Below are 23217 nucleotides of genomic sequence, written 5' to 3' on the forward strand. Positions count from 1 at the left end.
TCACTCCCTCTCAGATGACAGATTCAACACATCTGTTGTCCCACCATCATTAGGGATTCTATTACAGCATCATCATACATTCTCCTTTGAGCATCATCTAGACCTTCCAGTTTCACCTCCTATTCGGGGGTATCCTCTTCTTTGTCCACAACCCTTGTTTCTTCCGTATTGGAGACACATTGGTTTGACTATCGACACAGGGGCTCTATCATTCTAGGGGGGCTTTGGAGTCTCAAACCTTTCTCATGGGGGGGGGGGGGGGGGGGGTGGTTGTGTTGGTTGTACACATGTTCTTGAGAGAGTCTCTTGAGACATGCACTTGTAGTTTCTTTTTTCCATCTCTTTTTGTAGAGGATTTTTTTCCCACTGGGTTTTCTCCTTTTCTCCACTTTACAGAGATTTGCATGTTGTGATTGGGTACCTCATTAGGCCTTGTTGTCGGGACCCAAATTTGCATTGTTGCATGTAGTTGCATTTTTTGAATGTAGTTTCTTTCATGCACTTAGCTTTTTGGCTACTCCCTAAATTCATCTGAAGGGGAGGGGGGTTAGAGTAGAAGGTTTTATTTACTTAATTAATTTGATTATATTATTTAATTAATTAGCCGCCTTTTCTTTTTTCATTTAAGATAAATTTAGGATGCAATTTTAGGCATTTAATAATTATTTTATTTTATGAATTCAACCCTTTGGTTTTCTAGGGTTTTGATCTCCTTTATTAAAGGATTGATCTCATTGTAATTAATTCATCCTGGAAAGTTAATTCAATTTTGATTCTTCTTGCAACTGTCTCCAATTATTCTCTCTCTCTCTCTCTCTCTCTCTCTCTCTCTCTCTCTCTCTCTCTCTCTCTCTCTCTCTTGTTTGTAGGTTTTTCTCTTGTACGTGGTAGGTATTTGCATGCATGGGATTATTGGGCACTGTGGAATTCATCAATTGTGAATTCTAACATATATAGGTTACATTATCTAGGTTTGACCATTGAGTGACTAGAAAAATCATATGTGCATGCATGTCATAAATTGAATAAGTATGATGAACTTAATGCTAAAGGTGTCCTAAAGTGCAATGTAGTGTAAAATCCATCCCTTAGTTGAAGATGCAATTGTGTTTATAACATAATATAATAAATCTTTAATACTCATTTGGAAGTGGAGCATCAATAATACAAAGAGACAACATGTATAATATAATATATAATAACAAATATTAATTAGTATTTTATTATATCATATATTATATAATTAATATTTATTAGATTAATGACTTGCATTTATTATTTTATATATTAATATCATTATAATAGTATTTAAAAAAAAATACCAAACAAGAATATAGTTCTCACCCCATATTATCAAAATTGTGAATAGTTTGAAAAACACAGAACGAGTGAGTTAATTTAGGAATGACCTTTATTATGAACTTGTGAAAATACTTGGATATTATTTTCGTACACTTCCATTCTAACAACCGAACACCAAGTATTGAACTATTATGAATAGTACCATTTAAAAAAAGAAATTTATTAAAAAAATCTTATATTTTAATATAATTTGAAATAAAAATGACAGAAAAAATCAATGACAACAAAATCATATAAACTAAACCAAACCAAAATCTAACTAAATGATTCTTTCCTCCTATTTGCTAAACAATATTTGTTTTTAATAAATCAATTAAACGATTCTTCCCTCCACCACAATTTTGAATGAACAAACAGTTTATCATAAAAGTATATATGTTTTTGTTAAGCCAATGAAAAGATTCTTTCCTCCACCATAATTTTGATTTGAATGAACAAACACTTGATTACAGAATATTTGTTTTTAATAAATCAAATAAAACCATTATAGTCGATATCAGTTTCTCTGTTATTTGCTTTTACGCCATTGGTGACCTTCCTAATTTGTATCTAAACCAAACGTCAAAATGCATTTAGCGAGCCATTAAACAAAGATTAAAACATTATTGCGTGTAACAACAAATGGGAAAAGCAAAAATATCGAACTGAATCCATTTTGTAGCAAATCATAAATTTTATATCTTACAAACATATTTCCTGGTCGGCCTCATAACCAGTGCAGGTGCTCCTTATTTACTTACATCCCACTGCTAACATAAGACCTCAACAGTCGTTTCGGCAGTGTTATTATTAAATCCAATACAATTAATGATTGTATTGGAAGCTAGCGCTTTGTCGTGGCATCCCAAGTATCTAAATGACCGAAAAGTTCAGACTCGTCGTATGGCTGCGTCACGACTTGCAAATCTAGCTGAAGTGGAGCCATCTGAACGCTTTCCTCAAGTGCTCTATGTTCTGGAGATTGTAACAGATATTTTGTATCATTCTCCTCTTCGTCTTCTTCTTCCACTTGAATTGCTTCCGCCGTTGCCTCTTCTTCAACGCTCCTACCTGCCCCTGTGGAAGGCCCGGTTTCCTCATCATGGGGTGGAGGAATTGTGTCATAGGCGGACCCAACCGCAATGGCAGCCGTTCGAATTACGTCAGGTGAAGGATTGATTTGCGCAGCTAACACATCCAATACAGTTGAATTGAATTTCGAGTCTGGAAAATTGAAACGCGTTGCGTTGGTTCCTCGAAGGCACAGGAGCGCGGCATCATAAGCTCGAGCTGCAGCTTGAGCGGTGAAGTACGAGCCCAGCGATATCCGCGATCTCTTTCCTGACCGAATTTCGGCCACATATTTGCCCCATTTTCTCTTCCTCACGCCTCGGTATCTCATTTCTTCTGTACTATTCGTCACATTGCAAAACGTTTAGCCTGGATATCGGTTTATAAGGCTATATTCCGCCTTTTTGTATAGTTTTGTATTTTACTACCGTAAAGCCAATCAAAAGATTCTTTCCTCAATAATTTTGATTTGTATTTTACTACCGTCCTTTTGACATTTCATGTTGATCAATACGTGGTCGCCGAGGCCTTCATATCAATAGTTATACTGAAATAATTTGAAAGTGAAAAGGGAATTCGATGTTGAACTTGCGAAACAATTCATACTGTTATCTGAACTCGTCCGTCAAAACGCTGGTAGGTTCTTTTACTTTAGAGTCGGCACAATTGTCTTTATCAAAAAGATATTTTATCATTATCATTTCCATGAAAATTCGTTAGATGCAATTGGTATTTTATTTCAATGCCAGCAATCCATTTTGGTGGAACTCTTTAGATGGTGTCGACATTCTATATTTATCAAGATTCGTTAGATGGTGACATAAAAACGGCGCATTCAACAGAATCGCCTTATTCATGCCATGGGAACTGAAAACGTTACACTCACTACTACATAGAGGGGTACATAGAGGGGGGTTTTAAGACAATATTTGAGACAATTCTTGAGTGAATTGTCTTAACTTGAGACAAGATAAAACTTGTGTATTGTCTTTAAAAATGTCTTTAACCGAGTGTCTTAAATTATTGTCTTAAAGACAAATCTTTAAGACAATAATTTAAGACAATTGTATTTTTGTCTTTATAGAGACTATAACTATAATAAAAAATGTATTGTCTCTATAGAGACAAATATTTCTTTAATCTCGCTTATTGTCTTTCTTAAGACGATAAAAATATTCTTATTAGAAAGAATACCACTTTTGTCTCTTTAAAGATGATATAAAACAATGAATTTTAAAAAATATCTCACTATTCAGATAAATCACTATTGTTAAATGTAAACTACAATCATTGATTAATTCATGTTAGGGCGCGATGGAATTGAACCACCATCCTCCCACTTGTAAAGCAGGTACTCTTCCATTGAGCTAGCACCCTTTAAGAATAATTGTACCCTTTAGAATCTTGGGTCTCAAAACACCCTTTGGTTTAGTAGTAAGTTTTAAGTCTGAATAATGGTTGAGAACATGTGACCATTGCCAGCAATTTTATGTTTTTTTATTGAACATCTTTTTGTTGCCTTGAAAATTAGACAACTGCATGTTTATTAGACAAAATCTTACAATATCTATCTGGCTCTAGCAACACAAAGAGAATGTACATAAATTTTGAATGATACATTTATGTTTGTGAATTGGCACATACATGGTTTGATTCTTATCCTCAGTGTGAACCTGTTCAATGCAAAACAAGTGTAAGTCATCAGTCCACAAATTCAAACTACCCTCTTGCTAACTAAATTTCATCAAACACCTAGAATGGATTCTAAAACCAACTCTTTACAATCTTGGAAGTAATTTAGAGAATATTATTCAATAAAAAAAGCCTGAAAAACAATTCCAAATAAATCAAAATCATACAGGCCAATGTTTCAATTCAGAACGGCTCCTAGTAGTCATTTTATCCATCATTTCAGCATCATTGATATACTCGTTGATGCCTTCCAATATATCTGGAACATAAAAAGAAAGAAATCAGCAATGTAATTGTCATTGACTAATATTACCTATTTTTCACCTATCCAAGTTAAAAAAATTCTTGTGTTAGGTCTTGGGCCTAAAATAGAGTTATCAAGGAGTCTTTAGTTTTTTTTTAAAAGAGAACAGGAGTCATTTCAAAGAGTTTGAATTAGTTATATTTTGTAAAAATGAATAAATCATTGCCAATGTTTTATTTCTATAAAAGAAAATTAAGGAAAAGAAATCAAACCCCTCCCACGTTGAGTCAAGGTTGAGTTCACCATGCAAATAAGAGGGAAAATAAAAGTTGAAAAAAGCTTCCCTACACTGCTTTAGGGCTTGTTGAGTTCACAAAGATTTTTACTAAACATCCCACCTTTCCATGTTGAGTTTTTGAGGATAAGAGTTGAATGTATGGTTTTCAAAAAAAAAAATTTATCGCCTAGGATTCATTTGAAAGTAATGGTCTTCATCATGCAAGGGTTTATACATGGAAACAACAAGTTCAAAATAGAAGCAATAGATAACAATGAGTTTTCAAAGAAGAGGAGGTAGGGTTTCAGACTTCAACGCCTTCATGCATCTATTTCATCTTTCTTTCATTTGATTGAATCATTCTTTATGAAATATTCATTGATCCTAAATGTAAACATTATGATCTTTTCACCATTCATGATAGATGCATCATTGTTTGTTTATCTTTTCTTTCAAAGCCTTAGTCCAAGCAAGCTTGATGCACACAAAATCCCAAAAAAACATCAAAACAAGCCCTAAGATAACCCTGTAACAGTAGAAACAAAGGACTGTCAAAGGAAAGAAAGATTCCAATGATCATAGATGCAGTTTAGATCTGATTAGAAGGGCAGAAGATTATCACATGAATAATAGCATCAAAACAGTCCTCAAGAAACAGTGAGGATACAATCACTATCAAGAGCAGAGACAGTCTAGGGAGAGCAACAAATGAAGATCAAAAGTAGTCCATTACCCCTTCCCAAACCAACATGAACTATATACAAGATATGAGGGTGTGAAACAAAAGATAGGCCTTCGTCAAAGTATAGTCCAAAGCCAATAATGTCCTCCTATTATGAATTGTTGCAGGTCAAGGAGGTAGACAGTGATATCATTTGCAGAGATAGTAGAAAGAGGAACAAGTTATACAAGATGCTTTGTACTTCTTATGACAGAGATGAAGGTTTAAAGACACTAAATAGAACACAATACAAATTCAATCATAATGGACAACAAGGAAGAACTTTTGAGGATACAAAAAAAATGAAATCATAGGATAGTAAGACCTACACCTAAAAACAACTTTACTAGTGATCCAAGAGAAAAGAACAGTATTAGAAATGTTTATTCTGTGTCATTTGCAAAGCACAAAGGACAAAGACAGAGCAGCTACAAGCAATGAATACGCAAGTCAATACAAGGAAAATATTTGTTGGCAGTAATGAAATGATACGATCCCAAAGATCACAAAATGACTGTCACAAGTCCTAAGAAAGGTGGCAAAGACCAAAACAAAGAGAAGGTTTAGTAGCATAAGAAGCCACCAATGATAGAGCTATGCCCAACATCATATAACAGTCACAAGTGTGGCAATATTCATCAAAAGCACCCCTATCAAAGGGTATTGATGGTATGGAAGATGTCAAGGCAAGATTAAAGGACAAGGAACAATGAAGATCACTATCTATACATAGCAAAGATAGGACCAATCACTCCATGAAAAGACCTAGTGGCCGTCCTCGCCAAACTTAGAAAAATAAATTCAAAGAGTACACAGACAATAGTGGGGTTGTATGCATGGGATAATAGGATAAGAGAATAGTGATAATCACTGTAAAAATCAAGGACAATGCAATGACAAAGTTGTTTCAAGGACCAATCTCAATGTGTCAAATCTAAAAGACAGTGGTGTAGCAGTCAAAAGTGAGGACAACTCAGTTGTGACAGAGTACTTAAGAATGTAGCAATCAATGCTCTCATAAATCAGTGCCAAAGCTTCAAGAATATTTAAAATAAAATCCATATGAATCAGAGGTAAATGATATCCATAAAGATAAGGGATTGCAAGTACAATCCATTATCTTTGTAGTCATAATACATTGAGAGGTACTGAAGGACAATTTGTTTTGAAAGTCAATATCACAGAGATGTGCATAAAGAAAATATTTAGGAGGACCGTCAAGGTGAAAAGACTGTGACAAAATAAGAACATAGATAGAAGTTCTACAAGATGCAATGATAGCAATCCAAGCAAGATGACAGTCCAATCATGAACACAATGTAGCACAATAGAAGGTGATAGTAGCAGATACATGTAAACAGTAAGGATAGCTTATAATGAAACAATGTCAAAAGATAGTGATAGTATAGAAGCAGTCTCAAACCTGTCAAAGGTAGTAGAGAAGGTATCAAGGGAGTAGTCCTTCAAAGAACAAATATTACTGAGAAATCGCAGTCAAAAGTTAAATTTCATAATGGAAGAATAGAGGCTACTGCAGATCAGACAACAATCCTAGGCTTTTGGACAGAGATATCAATGGAAAAGAACATCACAGGGCACAAGTTAGAGCAACTTTCACCCAGAAATAAAGAGAAAAATCAACAGGTTTGAATTACATTATAGCAGACCAAAGAGAAGACATACAAAAAGCCTTGACATCGATGATAATGAGAATATCAAACTTAGAGAATACAAGAAAAACCCTCATCAAGACAACAAAGACAATTTGCGACATCAAGTAATCAGTGAAACAAGGTTAATACAGTCATAAGCAATAAATGACCACCTCTGCAATAGTGAGACAAGGAGAAGAAAAATAATGTTGAATTTCAGTCACATGGCAAAAGCTATCAAAGGCTAGAACAGTCTCCCATAGTTTCAAACCTGCCCCAGTGATAGCAGCATAATGGAGTACAAATATTCGAGATAAATCCAAAGATCAGGGACAAGCCTCTACACTTGAGGACAAAACAAATGAAAAGGATCAAGGAAGCTGAAGATCATAAGAGTAAATGCCAAAGATGTCTAGAACGGAGAAAGAGCTTCAGAATAATCATAAGGATAGGCTTAAGTTGTGAAAGAGAAAAACAAAGACAATCACCTCTTTGAAAATAATAAGTGCAGTCCAAATTCCAAAGACAAAGAACTAATGGTGACATTATATACAACAACAAAGATGTAGTCCAAACACACAACAATATAGTTAGACTACGGAGCTATTTTAATATAGTGGAGAAGCCACAAGATCTACAATGAAAGGACAAGTCTACAGCATGAGAATGTGAAGATAGGCTCAAGAACAGTAATGTTTGTGAGTGATGAATATGCAAATAAATCACGTTGACATATATTTCAGAATCAAGTCACCAATTAAGGATTTCTGCATTTCTTCTTATTTCCACGTGTTCAATACAAGTATGCCAGTACTAATTCTTGTATAGTAAAAGCTGCATTAAGTAACTCAGAGAATCCTTGCAATGGATGCCCATTTATTTCCATGGATTGCATGGGCAAAACCAATTGTTCAATCAACTTCATCTGCATTTACAAACCACCCATTAGTCTGTAAGCAGCATAAAGTAATAAATGACAAAGCTAATATCAATTACAATTTAGCATGTCAGACAGATCAAAGAGCATAAGGAGCTTACAAATAAATATTTGAAGTTTTAAGCATAGAAAGAAAACATCAGAACACAAATATCTTATTGGAAGGCAATATATAATGTGTAATAAAATTTTGTTCTTGGCATGCACCCATTGGTGATAAAAACTAGCAAGACTAAAATCTGTTGACATACAACATCAATATTCACTACAAACAAAAACGCAACAATGTAAGTCAAAATTTTTGTGAACACTATAATCATTAATCCAATTCATATGATGGGACAATGTTCCCCAAATTTTACCACTTATCTGTTAACATAGAGTAAAGTAAGACACAAATACAAGTCCTACCCAAAAAAGATTATTCTCTGCCATGTCGTTCCTATCTTATTAACATGAGTCCTCCAAACCCAAGTGGAAATAGTAGTGAAAAATATGGTAAAATAAAAATAAGGTACCTTGGGTTTAGATGAAGCAAAGAGGAGATAGATGGCGTAGAAGAAAAATTGAAGGAGAAGACCTATAGCGTTGATAGTCGTGACAAGAACATTATCCCATGCATTCCTGATGAGAGGGGAGCCATACTAGGTGTACACATATCAACACTATACAATATCTTTGTGGGGGTTTGCATATGAAATGACTACTTGCCTATTAAATATACATTGTTTTTGTCCCACACTCTAGCACCAAACTATTAATAGTCATGCCTTGCAGACAAGATTTTTTGATATCATTAATGAAGTCAAACTATAATACCTCCTCCTAACTAAAACAAAGACTAACTATTCAATGCAAAAATATATATGAACTATTGAGAAACAATCATAGAAGGTGTGAAGAAGACCGACATTTTGTCAAGAGCAATAAAGAAAAGTAAACACTTCTAATAGATGAATAAGAACTGAGAATACAAAGATCACTGTCAAGGTAGTTTTGATTCTTCATCTACATGTTAAACCTGCAAACTTGTGATAATTATTTTGCAACTAAAACTAAGCATAAAACTGGTTGAAAGCAACTATAACAATCTGGTATTTTATCGGCAGTTCATTAACCTTGAATTTGGAGTGTGAATAAAAACATTGAAGTGGCGTAAGGGATATTTCACAATATTATATCTTTTGCCTATGTGTGCAATCTATGTGGCATATGTCTTTCATTCTTAATGAAGCAGTTTGCTCAGTTCCATTAGATAACTTCTATAAAATCAAGGTCTATAGCAACAAGCAACAATACATAAGAGAGATAACTCGCCACTTTCCAACCATGAGGACCAAGGAAAGAAGTAATTTTAGTATTAAGCCCCGGTATTGGTCCTGGTTCCCGGGTTATTTTCCCACCAAGTTCCTATATAACTATACAAATGGATCTTTCCAACTTATAAAAATTCAGATAAAAATTAAACCATAGTTAGTAAGATACTGTACCTTTCAACTCCATGAATCCTAACATGCTCCCGAAGTATATTATCTTCCTGCAGAAGCATCCATAAACCCAAAATATTAAATAGTAAATACATAATTTTCAATGGATATTAGTTGTATCCCAAAACATTTAAAAACTAGATGATGAGCTTAATCCAAAAATAACCCAAAATCAACACACGAAGTTGATATCATATAGAATGCATTCTATTTCAATGTGCATTGCAATTGAATTTAACCAAATACAACACCCAATATGAACACATATAGTTCTATGCATTTTCCCATTAAATCATCCCATAAATCCAAAAGCTTCAAAAACTAATCCACAAACTCAAACAAATAATAACCCACCTTTCAAATATAATCCATAAACTGAAAACAACAATAATCCACCTTTTCAAAGTAATCCATAAACCAAAACCAATAATAACCCATTCATCCACTGAAGAAAAAAGTTCTAGACATACACTCATTCAATGGGCATTGTAATTGCATCCAAACCAAATTCAGGCCCAATAGAATTGCATAAATTTTTATTTATATTTCAATTGTATAATCTTAGACAATAAACCCAGTACCTTTAAAAACTAATCCATAAACTCAAACTAACAACCTTAAAAAAACTAATCCATAAACTCAAACTGACAATAATTGATTTAACCACTGCAATAATTCACAACTGTTATAACTTATAATATGATGATATAAGAATAAATATCTTTGCGATCTCTGATTCAATAATTGGATGTATGGAAGATGCTCTTAATCTTTATATCTGATATTGAATTGTGTAATCCATATAGTATATTACTGTTGTCCCTGATATTCTTTGATCTGCACTCCACTATATTGTGATATGTTGTTTCTGATATTGGTGCTCTTCTTGATTTAGATCTTGTTGTATATACCCAATACTTGACACTTGGTCAAATGCTTAACTAGAGTGATCCAACAAGTATTCGTCTTCAGAAAATAAAACTGATTCCCCCTTTGATGAATTGAGATTGAATGCTCTCTTATACCTTGCAAATAGAAAGGTTTGCACCTCTACATATTCGAGGGGACACAACTCTTATCAACCAGACTTCTTCGTAACCAACATATTAGTCTTTTATCATAATCGCTATCTAATTAGTCTTGTTGTCATGTATTAATTAATCTTTGTTATCAATTTCTATCAATATCGATGCTTGTCAATAATAGTAGTCACTGTTATCCATGGGTTCAAGTGTAGCTGTTAGCTTGGTTTTCTCTGGATTATTTCTTGAAGCATCCTATCTTAGCATCCTTCATCCTACAACTGCTAACATCAAGAAGAGAAATGAAAATGCACATGCAAGTGTATTACCCCATACAAAACCTTTTCTTAAGTAATATCTAGGTAAATACATTGCTGAAGAACACAGAATCTCAATTGACTTACCACAGAGACCAGGATCGGCAACGAATGACAAAGGAAACTTGTTGCAATTTTGAGGAATCTCTCGAATCAATGCATTTTTTGAAAAAATTATGTATTCAAGGCCCAAAATATTACATAACTTGGAAGTAATATTACCTTTGAGAAGATTGGCTGACAGGTCCAAGTACATCAGTGAAGTTAGTTCAGCCAACCAAACAAGAATGATTCCAATAAGGCCATTGTTATGAACATCTAAAACCACTAGTGAAGATAGATATATATCACACCAAATATTGCACATGCAAAAATGGTCCTTAAAATTTTCTAGCTTATTTCATTCTTATTTCCCTGTAAATTTAAGACCTTCCTCTCATTTTATTTCATGGTTTACACAACCATCTATAGATTTGTTTAATAATTTATTTAGTAAATTGCACAAATATAATGATCTACTTCTCTCATGTGTTTTCTATGAAAGATCTTGAATACATGAAATTGACTTACTTGTTCGGCCTTGATCTATAACCTCTGCCACTCTCCCAAAGTAACGCAGGGGCAACAAATGTCAGGGGGCCTCATGATCAACAATATATTTCATCAACATCTCTTGGGTGTTATATTTGTTAAGAAAGATGAAATGGGTGGATGAAGAGAAAATTACAGTTGCAATATTCATGACCGCAATCACAGAGGCTTGTGGACCATCTGGAAGACTGGTAAGGATACTGAGGATATGGCACCTACATGGGAGGTGCGGAAGCATAACCTGGGCCTCCTCCATAAGTATATTGTTGTTGTTGATACATCTTTTCACAATAGTTTTCACAAGCTATGAATAAGAAATGGATCTGGGATTTCCTGTAATGGGTTTTTGTTAGATTGATTGTATTGTACCAGATTTATATGCCCATATCATCAATTTGCTAGGAAGCAACCAATCTAATCTGTATATATTGCTATATCCTGATCTGTTGAAGGATTCAATGAAAACACATCTTTTATGAAATGTAGTGTTCTATAACAGTTGGAAGATTTGACCGGGAACTACTCGGTGTGCTTCTAGAATATAGAAGTGGTGTATATATATGGACTCTTCCCAAGAAGGAAGACTTCCTTGTTCTTACGGTTCATTGCCATCATGAAAAACACAGTGACAAGCTCATTGTCAAAGGACATGTCTTTGGGCAGTATCTTTGAAGGAGGATTTGTAATCAATTTGAGTGCAAGACAACTCTATACACAGCCTAGGATAATCATGTTGCTAGAACCGTTTGTTATAGAAAAGCAAAGAGCAGCACTCATTGTCAAAACTATCATTGAAGATGAAGACAAGACCTGTGAGTGAAGAAGAGTAAATAACACCCACGTCAAGAAACCCATGAGAGCACCCCAAGTCATAAAACATCTCAAGTCTTAGGTGGTTGCCATGAAGATAAAATGACATAAATACCAATCTAGCAGACTTAGAGAAGGTTCACAAAATGGCAGAACATTATTTTCTCAACCAAAGAACAATCAAAGTAAGGAAATCCGACTTCTAAGGCAAGAAACACAATCATGTGTCATAGAACAGAGCTCTGAGACAATCCTCAAAGAAGACTCAAGTTCAACCCTAAGAAAAGAAAAGACAAGAATCATAGATCTCACATGGGTTTCTCAAAAATAATAATGTGTGGCCAAAGGCATTGGAGTAGCCATCTAAGATAGGAAATCATCTAAGATTTAGATTAGAACAGTCTTTTGATGGAAAGGAGCAGAGAACACAACGATTTGTGAAAGCCACAAGTTAGTAGCAACATCTTGAGCATAAAGAGAGATAAGGGACTATGTATAACAGTGACCAATGAATTGATCCCTATGAAGAGAAAAGATCATAGCCATAACATCAGAGCAGTACATGATACAATCAACATGAATCCCAAAGCATAGCACAACGGTATATAATCATCAAAGAATATGACAGTACTAAGGCATTAGCTGAGACAGTGCAGCCAATAAAGACAGTAGGGTCTATTGTTGATTTAAGGAGACAGTGACTTTAAGTGCACAAAGGTCACAAAGACTGGTGAATGACAGTAAAAAAGGAAGCCATTACAAGACAACCACAGTGAGTTACTTCTCTAATGAGCAGATCTTTCAAGATAGAAAATGGCAACTTGCAGTGGGGATCCACAAGGGCTCCATTAATAAGGAAGCTTTTAGGTCGGAGACAGTCACAAAGGAGTGATAGAGCAATACAATCCTAATGCAACATTCAAATCAACAAGTCATGGTGCTCAATACAATAACCTGAAGCTACTGTTAAAAGATTGTCATAAAACAGTGAATAAGAACCAAAGACAGTCACCAAAAGAAGAGCTTGAAGGACAGCCATGAGAGTATGACAACAGATATAAAGAGCTCATAAGGGGCCAATAACAATAGAAAAGCAACCACTATCTCAGAGCATTCAAGGATACACTGCCAAGAACAGTCAAAAGCAGTGATATCAGTCATAGTCACATAAGGACAACAGCCCTTCACTGACCAAAACACAGTGCTTCATGGTAAGAAGATTGTGGAGAATTTATCATGAATGAAAGTCAATGAATTGGAGTATTTTTAATAGGTTGCGTGAGCAAGATTGTGGAGATTTTATTTGTGGAGAACACTTTAAGTGTAATATATAATAAAAATGTCCATCTATTAGGCTTTGATGGATGTCCATAACGTGTTCTACAAATTCCACTTTTCTGGGCAGAGAAGATACAAGCGAAGGTTATCAAATTCGGCTTTTTAGGAGCTTCAAATATATTAGCATCGAAATTTTTAAAGCCTTTTCAATAGGTCCATTTTCTGCAATCTTGCAATCATTACATTCATTGAAACAACATCTCTTTAGAGGGAGTCTGTCAAACTATCCAGATAAATGATCTACAGGAACTAAGAAGACACATTCATATATTAGTAGTTGCACGGTTTTGTTGTGCAATGGTGAGTCGATAGATTTAGAAGGTTGTATAATTTACAGAAGAGCACATTTCTTAATATTAATGTTCATTTGGTAAAAAAGCTCGGTTCCTAAGTTACTACTGCATTCAAAAGAATATAGAAATAATAATCCATTAACACATAAACAAGTGCCCTCTTTCCTAATCATGTTGCCATCATTTGTTCAGATATCTTATATGTTTTTCTATGGTAGGCTTCCATTTATACAGGAGAACTGCTTGAATAACAGATTCCGACCAAGGAGGGGACACCAATACTGTAAATAACATTATGGTTCATATTCAATCTATTTGAAACCTGTTTAATATTTTCAGTCAACAATCCAATTGGCTAACAAATATTCTGAGTTTATGTAGCAAGCTATAAACATGTATTACAGAACAATATCTACAAAACACCCATCAAATGTATAGCTACTAGTACCTTAGCAAAACCAGTAAACTTTCCAAAAAAAGCAACCACAATATACCAAGGCTGTTGAGTAAAGTTTATTTAGCCATCATATCTCACATTACTTATGCAGACAATGGTAGGATATAGGAATAATCCAGTTAAGTAAATTAACTTTATCTGCGGAAGTAATATGTGCCAATGTGACAAATGAGAGACCCAAATGTATGATTTAGTAACTCTGCCTCGTCTGTAATACATTAGATTTTGAAAGATTGCACTATCATTTTCTAAATAGCACTTAGCCCTACTGCTGTCTCATAATTTCCAATGTATTGTGAGATCCTTAATGTCATTTGTTATATATTCAAGCAACTCGACCCACAACTGTTCTAATGTAAAAGTTGAGATTCCAATACTGTGAAATGAATGACAGATGCTTTTATTGTTCCAATTTCTGTGCATTACTTTTAAAATTATGAAGTCCCTTGTTCTTGAGAAATCAATTTGTAAATGCTTCAGAAAATTTTCTTTAGTCATTTACAATGTTAATAAGCTGTCTTTATAATGATAAATGACAGTTACTGGCTCTAATCAAGATAAAAAAACAAATATTGAAAGGCTTATGTTTTAGCAAAGAATGAGACTGTATTATACTCATGTGCTAGCAATGAGCAGAGTATAGATTTAAGATCAATGATCATGGGTTTGTAAAAAATAGAAATAAATATAAAAATTTTCAAAACCAATTGAAGGAAAAAGGTGACCTGAAGCTTTGCCATGGTGGACAGTCTCAGGAAAAGTTGTATCCTGCAAAATAAAAGGCAAAATGACATGAAATAGTAATAAAAAATAAAGTAACACGCTCATATCTGCAACCTATCTGTCCAAGTAGAAACTCCACGTATAGGCATTCACCCATCTATCTGCATTAAAATCGGAAGAACTAAGTACAAAAAAAACATGTACAAATGAAGAACGGTGTGAAATTTTGCCGCTTGCAAACGATAATAAATATCCGGTCATCACCCTTTACATTGTGATCTAGAGAAAGGCTATGCAGGCCACCTTCGCTAACAATTGTGGTAGTTGTTTTCAACATAAAATTTATTCCAGAAACTGCAAAGGTTTACAATTTCGTTAATGTTGTGAAGATTAGTGTCTTGTTACGGTGATTGTGCTCCCATAACTTCGTGGGTTTCTTCTTAGATGCCTACGATCCCATTTACATATCCACAGTAACGAAGCTACCACAAATGATCTATTACTACAATGAAAACAAACCATGCCCAACGCCCTGCCGCCAAAAGCTTCAATGACTGTAAATGGAGTGGCTTTGTGCAGAACCCTAGCAGGGCACCTCTACTTGGGCTGGCTTGGCGACAGAATAGACCGAAAGAAAGATATAGACTAACCCTAACCCTGACGGCGTTGGCATCGATAGCGTCAAGGTTAACATTCGACAACACAGCCAAATCTGTGATGGCAAGCCTGTGTTCTTCGAATTCTGGCTAGGGTTCCGTATAGGTGGAGATTGGCCTCTATCGACCACGATAATATCCAAGCACGCGAACGAGGAAAGCAGAGGCTCCTTCATTGCAGCTGTCTTTGCGATGCATGATTTCAGAATCGTAACGGGTGGGTTTTGGCATTTTCATGCCCGCAGGGATTTAAAAATTGGGGTTACTTATTCCTGAAGGCTGCTGATACGATAATGGTTTCAATGCCAGGCGTTTTATCCCCGTGGCAGTCGATAAGTTTAATCTGATCTCCTTTGCAAGAAAACAGCCACGCCAATAGTAAAAGTGGCAACCGATTTATGTGCCAGAAGACCTGCTCTACTTTCAGCTGCTTGGTCGCCGGACAGAAGCAAGCAGGCTGACAATATTCCGGCATAAATATGACCTTTCCGAGAGCAAAAGCTTCCACTTAGAGCCTATCGGCTAAAATAAAAAAATTACAGAACCCTACCAAAAAAGAATTTCTTGCAAATACACGAACCTGCCTCTGTCTTAGCTGGTGATAGTGAGCAGTAGAGGCCGATGGGATAATATGGGCAGAGTTTGCAATAAGTGGGCTTTCCAACTAAGGGAAAAGATGGAGATTGCAGTAGCTATGCCAGTGCCATCTACGGAAAATCCCTACACAAATTATGCTCTCAGTGAAGCTGATGGGAAAATATGGGTAGAGTTTGCAGATCAAATTAAACCCCCTAATCCTTCTGCGTTGATAACTACATGCCGCTGCCGCCGCGGGAGCAGACAAGCGGGCAGATGATTGAGCGTCGAGAAGAGAAGAAAGGGAAAACAGTTTTATTTTATTGTCTTAATTTGAGACGATTAAATAATTAAAAATATAAATTAAATATAAAATATGCGTTTAAGACAAAATGAATATTTTGTCTTAAATTAACGTCTTAAACCTTCCGTCTATGTAGTAGTGACTCCAGCCGCACTTATTCGAATCGCAGAAACTTCCAGTACCCGAGTGAAAGTAATAGACAAAGAACAAATTAGGAATCAGGTTATTGAATCAAACGTTCCTTGCCATTTCTGTTGACTTCTCTTTTGTGTTGTTTGTCCTCGATGACAAAACCTTTGAATAGATGATTGACATACATCTTGGCACTTTTGTTCATTTGGGTTGATTGGCATTAATCTTGACATTTGGCACATTTGGTTTTGGCTTCAGAACTTTGTGTCATTTCATGGACAGCGTTATGATGATGATTTTCTTTCAGATCTATACTGTTGTGGTTCTGATCTTGTTGGTATAATGTGCAGCCTTTGACCAAAATTCTTGTAGAGATAATGGCAGGTTCCTTCATACAGGGGCAGGTTTTTCTTTTAAGACTTTGACTGCAAACATGGACATCATTGATAACTCACGTGGCAGTGAGTAGGCAGAATAGTGGCACTTGAATGACATATTATCGTGCCGGTGGTAAGTAAAGTTGAAAATAAGAATAATATAGTTATCACCAGCGGACTTCAAATACTATTTTGTTTTGTTGGAAGTGGTTTCACTATGAGAGGGTGGTGAATCAGAGTGTGATAAATTTAAAGTCTAAAAACTAGGTAAACTTGAAATAACCTTTTAAGATTTTTTGCATTAGGTTAGAAACAAAGAACTGCTAACCAAAGATATTCAATCCTTTCAAGATCAAAGAAGAAAGATCAAAATACATTAACTAAACAATTTGCATATGCTCTTTGTGCCACATCTTTTTGCAGCTAACAAATGAACCAAAAAACAAATTCACATGCAATTATCATAGCAGATTTTTACTGACACTAATTTGCAGATAAATGAATGACATTATGTATCAGAGTCTGACCGAAAGAATGAACATAAAAGGTGACAAAAATTCACAGAACCATTACAGAACACACAAATTTCATGAGTGGAAAAACCCTCATGGGGTATAAAAACCCACTCTTAACCTGTCAGCTTTATTCCATCTCAAAAACTTCAACTTATCACAATGGTGGAGTCTCTGCTCAACACCTTCTTAAAATGTCAACCATGGTTCAAAAACAAATTCAAAGACAAAGTGCCTTGATGGAGTCTGCACTCAACATCTTGCAATTTTAAGAACCTATGAGAAGGTGCTCTCAACACCAGCCCTACAACTGCATTGTATCTACAGTTCCAAAATCATGGTTGATGACAACTTATAGGAAAATTTCAATGAAAGCTAATCAATACACTGTTGATCAAGATTATAAACTGTCAAACATAATATTGCAGAATCACAAAAGCACTTCTTTAAAGACTTCTTTCAAAACCCTCTTACTTTGTTTTCCATATTCGACACAACAGAAAAAATACAGAGCAACTGAGAAACGTTTCAAAACACTTTCTCTTCTTTTTACACACACACTTCTTCTCTGTGTGTGTGTGTGTGTGTGTGTGTGTGTGTGCATCTCTTCAAAACTTTAGAACAAAAACAAATGCCCTTTTCTTGAAAATGAAATACTCATAACCGAAAAGTTGTTATGAAACTAACTTTTTAACCAATTGTTAAAAGATAAGCCCTTTAATTAAACGGTAATCTGAATCTTGACATTTGCTTGTTAAATTGAAAGAATACCTGACTATGCCGGCAAAAAGTCAAATAGAAGAAACTAAAAAACCTGTATGGAGCGTATACATCTTTTGCTCGAAGTCCACTTTCCTGATGATGAAACAAACCAAACTAACCTTTGCTCGACGACCACTTTCCTGTTAATGATGATGAGTGAAACCAAGCCAACCGAAACAATGAAGAAACTATCTGGTAGAAGTTGCAAAACATACATGGCGACTAGGGTTTGAAGATGCTTTCGAAAGAAAGCTAAAATATGACATACAAACCCCAAAGTAAATAACAAAGATGTTTCAAATCTAGAAAATATCAAGTACCCAGTGAAAAGATATTAATCAAGATGAAACTGCCCACGTGCCAAGTGAAATGCTATTAATCAAGTAACTCTCATGAAAACCAACTGCCAAGTGGGACAACTCAACCACAACAAAACTTAGGTCATAATTGCCAAGTGTTAAAACCAAGTACCCACATACAAGAAGTCACTATACGTAAAGATTTGCACATAGACCAAGGAGTCAAAGATCCAACCTGTCATCTTAATCATCACATGCCGACCTCAAGGACAACAACGAAAGGTAAAAGACCAACAAACTCCCCCTTTTTCCTTGATGGCAAAAAAATAATTCTAATAATATGTACTCTACAGTGCCAATAACATGAACCATGAACCATGCAATGCCAATAACATGAACCATAAATCATGAACCATGAGCCATGCAATGCCAATAACACGAATCATGAACCATGAGCTATGCAAAGTCAATGACATGAACCATGAATCCTGAATCATAAACCATGCAATCAACAAAGCAATCTAAGCATGTTAATCTGAACCAAGTAGTCTGATGAATATAAGAATCAATTTGAGCATGATAATCTGAACCAACCAATAATCTGATGAATATAACTTGAATTAACCTGAGCATAATCTGAATCCATTAACCTGAGAATAATCTAAACCAACCAAGAATCCATGATCTGAATCCATTAACCTGAGCATAATCTGAGACATCACCCCCTTTTTTGTCTTCGAGGACAAAGGGTGAAAGAACAACTGCATGATAGGATGAGGAACAAGGAGATGTAAGAATAAATATAGTAGCATAAAGCTACTGATGGAGAGAAAAGCTCCCCCTCAACCAATGAAAAGATGTGTTAAACTAGAGTAGACTGAGAAACAACTCCCAGTCATAACCTAAGTCTTTCAAATGCATATGTAGCTAAAGGCTTGGTAAAAATGTCCGCAACTTGTGCTTGAGTAGGAACATAATGCAATGTAACTTCATTAGCCAATACTTTGTCACAGAGAAAGAGTAACCGAGTTGAAACCAATCGCTATCAAATGTGAATCCAATTGAGAATACCAAGCTCTAGGAGCTTGTTTAAGGCCATAAAGAACCTTTTTTAACCTATAGACATGATCAGGTGTGTCTAAAACAACAAATCATTTAGGTTGTTCCATATAATTTTTTTCCAAAAATACATTCAAGAAAGTTGTTTTAACATCCATTTGGTAAATCTTAAAATTTTTAAAGCAAGAATAAGTTAAAAATATTCTAATTGACACAATGTGAGCCATAGGCACAAAGGCCTCACCAAAGTCAACACCTTGTTGAGCATACCCTTTGCACACAAAACGTGCTTTATTCCATACCACTTTACCACACTCATCTAGTTTGTTTCTGAAAATCCATTTTCCACCAATTACATTTTTATTGTCAAGTCTTGGGACTAACTCCAAAGTTTTGTTTTCCTCAATCTGACTGATTTCTTCCTGCATTGATTTCAACCAGCAATCATCATTCAAAGAATCATTAACAATCTTAGGCTCAAATTTAGTTACCAAACAGAATTGTTCAACAATTTGAGCTTGTTCATTGAGTTTAACTCTTCTTCTTGTTAAAATTCCAGCATCTTTATTCCCCTATAATTAGATTTAAGGATGCCTCTTAGTAATAATCCTAGAGGGTGTAGATAGAGGTGATGTTACTTTAGGACTTGATACATTCTCCTGTTGAGAGTTGTCTACAACAACAAATTTAGGAGATCTGCCAAGTATTAAAGTAGGCTCCTCTTTGACATCCTGAACATGATTATTATCTAAAAACACCTTCTCATCAAATATGACATTTATAGATTCAATGATTTTGTTCAACCTTATATTGAAGCATTTATATGCTTTACTACATGTAGAGTATCCTAAAAAGATACCCTCATCTGACTTAGACTGGAAACTGCCAAGATTTTCATCATCCTTTTTAATAAAACATTTGCAACCAAAGATTTTAAAATATTTAATAGTTGTACAATGACCATACCATAGTTCATATGGAGTACAGTTGGACTTTACTCTGATTTGCACTCTGTTTAGGATATAAACTACTGTATGAACAACTTCTTTCCAAAATCTATCAAGCAACTTGGCTTCATCTAACATAGTTCTGACCATTTCCTTGACAGTTCTATTTTTTCACTCAACTACCCCATTTTGTTGGGGTGTTCTAGCAGCAACATACTGTCTTTTTATACCATGATTTTCACAATACTCAATGAATTCTTGTGAGGTAAATTCTCCTCCTTTATCTGACCTTAAACATTTAAGTTTGAAATCCGATTCTTTATCAACTAATTTACGAAAGATCTTGAATCTTTCAAAGGCTTCTAACTTGTGTTTGAGAAAAGTTACCCAAACCATTCTTGTGTAGTCATCAACAAACAACATGAAATATTTTCACCATTGATAGACTTTGTCCTAGCAGGACCACATAAATCAGTGTGAACTAGCTATAAAGGTTTAGTAGAGGAATGTTCTTTTGACTTGAAGCTTACCTTTGTTTACTTGCCTTTGACACATTCAGAACAAACAACATTTTTAGGTTTATTGAGCACTTGTATACCTCTTACATTCTGATATTTACTGATTTTGACCAAATTGTCAAAGTTTATGTGGCCTAGACATTTATGCTGATAGTTCTAATACTAAATGTAAGTACAGATCCAATAGCCAACAAGATGAGAGGGGGGGGGGGGGGTGAATCATACAAACTTAATCTTCCATAAAACATCAGATTCAACCTCGGTAACATATACTTTAGTAATATAACCAAAACTGTTAAACATGCAAACTCAAAAGCATATAAACATCATAAACCTCATAACACCAGATTTAACGTGGAAACCCAAATAGGGAAAAACCATTGTGAGATTTCGAACCCACTAAGAAATATACTCTTCTAGAGTATGCTCGGTTAAAAACAAATCCTGTTAAAGATTACAAACACGTTGCTAGATGTGACCCGGTAAAGGGATTTCCCTCAGATCTGTTAGGATCTTCACTTTGTTAGAAGTTACCTTGTTAAAAGATTTCAAACACTCAATCAGAATGTCACCTTGCTAGAGGGTTTTACAAATAACACTGTTAAGTCCACTCAGTTAAGAGATTTTTTGTCACTTTCACAAAATAACAGTAATAAAAATCTATCTACAACTTCACATCTAAAATGCTAAAGCATATTCTTATTTGCTCAATACAATCTAGACATAGAACTAATCTTGTCCATCTGCTGGGCTTCTATACTCTGTTATTCAAACAGGTCTTCAAGCTTCTGTGCTCGGTAATCACTATGTAGCATCCCTGTGCATACACTTGCCTGCATACATTGTTTGTCAATAGTTCCCTATTTATAAACAATTAGCTAACCACTTAATCTCCTTGATCACATTTCCCATGATCAATCATAGCCATCAGATCTTCAATCTTGTCCAGGTTCAATGCATCTTTCGATTTGAAAAATGTTTTACCCCACCTAGGAACTTGCATACATTTATTGGAACTTGTGCTAGGGTATTGCGGTTCAATCTGCATTGTAGATCTTCATGTCGACTTTCCTTTGCCATAGATTCATTAACAAGCTTCATGCACGGCATACCAATCATCTAATCAGTTCTAGCTCATCAGCTTCCTTCATTAAATAACGCATGTAAACATTTAATGCATTCTGTTATAGCTCGGTTACAACTCGGTAATAACTCGATGAATACTAAACTTCACTCGGTAGACATTCTGCCTTCATTAACCGATAGCAATAACTTTAGGGTTTACCGGCTAGGTTCCTTAGGGTTTATCGACTAGGTTCTTTGCTTGGTAACATAGTATAGTATTAACCTTACAATTTATAACATATGTGTGATGTCAAAGCAATCTAAACATCATGATCTCATCATTGTCTGACTCGGTAATAGTTGCCCATTGAATACCTTATTCATCCCCTTATTCATCATAATCTTTCTGTGTCTTTTACTGACATCTTTATACTCTTCAAATCATACTTCTTAAGATATGACAACATCATACTGAATTAGAAAATCAATTTCCTGACATCAATGACAAATAATAATATTAAGACAGTAAACATCCTTAATCAGTTATATCCATAATCATCAACAACCTTCTCAATATCCTTATTGAAATGCCAACAATCTCCCATTGTCTGTTATAATGCCAAAAGCTAACAATCTCCCCCTTTGGCATTGATGGCAAAACCAATTGATTTGACCTTAAAAAGATTCGGATTGCTATGATTCTGAAATGCTGAAATGCTCTCTTGTTGTCAACAGATTTCTCCCCCATACATTAGACTTCTCCTGTTTTCTTCAGTTTTCTTTCCAATCTCCAGTCTTCTCCTCTTTCTCAGTTTTTTCCCCCTTATAGTAGTCTTCTCCCCCTTTGACAAAAATGCCAAAAAGTAAAGAACTAAAACATAATTTCTTCTTGTATGAAGTGAATTCTGGCTGTTGTGTATCAACTGAGTCTCGGTCAGAGCATTTTGTCTTCAATTCCTATTCCTTGTATTGTTTCCTGTATTATTTCCTGTACACCTTTAGAAAACCTCCTAAAGTGTGTAAATCAGCATCAACTC

General features: G+C 35.0%; 1 protein-coding gene and 1 long non-coding RNA gene across 2 annotated transcripts; both read right to left on the reverse strand.

Annotated features, from left to right (window-relative positions):
* Positions 1–2185: 2185 nt before the first annotated feature.
* Positions 2186–2743, reverse strand: LOC131034206 (ethylene-responsive transcription factor RAP2-1-like). The gene has a single exon (XM_057965597.1). It carries the CDS (start codon positions 2741–2743, stop codon positions 2186–2188), a length of 558 nt encoding a protein of 185 aa, XP_057821580.1.
* Positions 2744–3663: 920 nt separating this feature from the next.
* Positions 3664–16534, reverse strand: LOC131034199 (uncharacterized). The gene is made up of 5 exons (XR_009103749.2): positions 16210–16534; positions 14976–15018; positions 9426–9472; positions 4272–7923; positions 3664–4085 (listed from the first exon to the last, which is right to left on the reverse strand). It is a non-coding gene; the product is annotated as an uncharacterized LOC131034199 (long non-coding RNA).
* Positions 16535–23217: the final 6683 nt, after the last annotated feature.

This window comes from Cryptomeria japonica, chromosome 3, assembly GCF_030272615.1.
Source record: "Cryptomeria japonica chromosome 3, Sugi_1.0, whole genome shotgun sequence".
NCBI classification, from domain to species: Eukaryota; Viridiplantae; Streptophyta; class Pinopsida; order Cupressales; family Cupressaceae; genus Cryptomeria; species Cryptomeria japonica.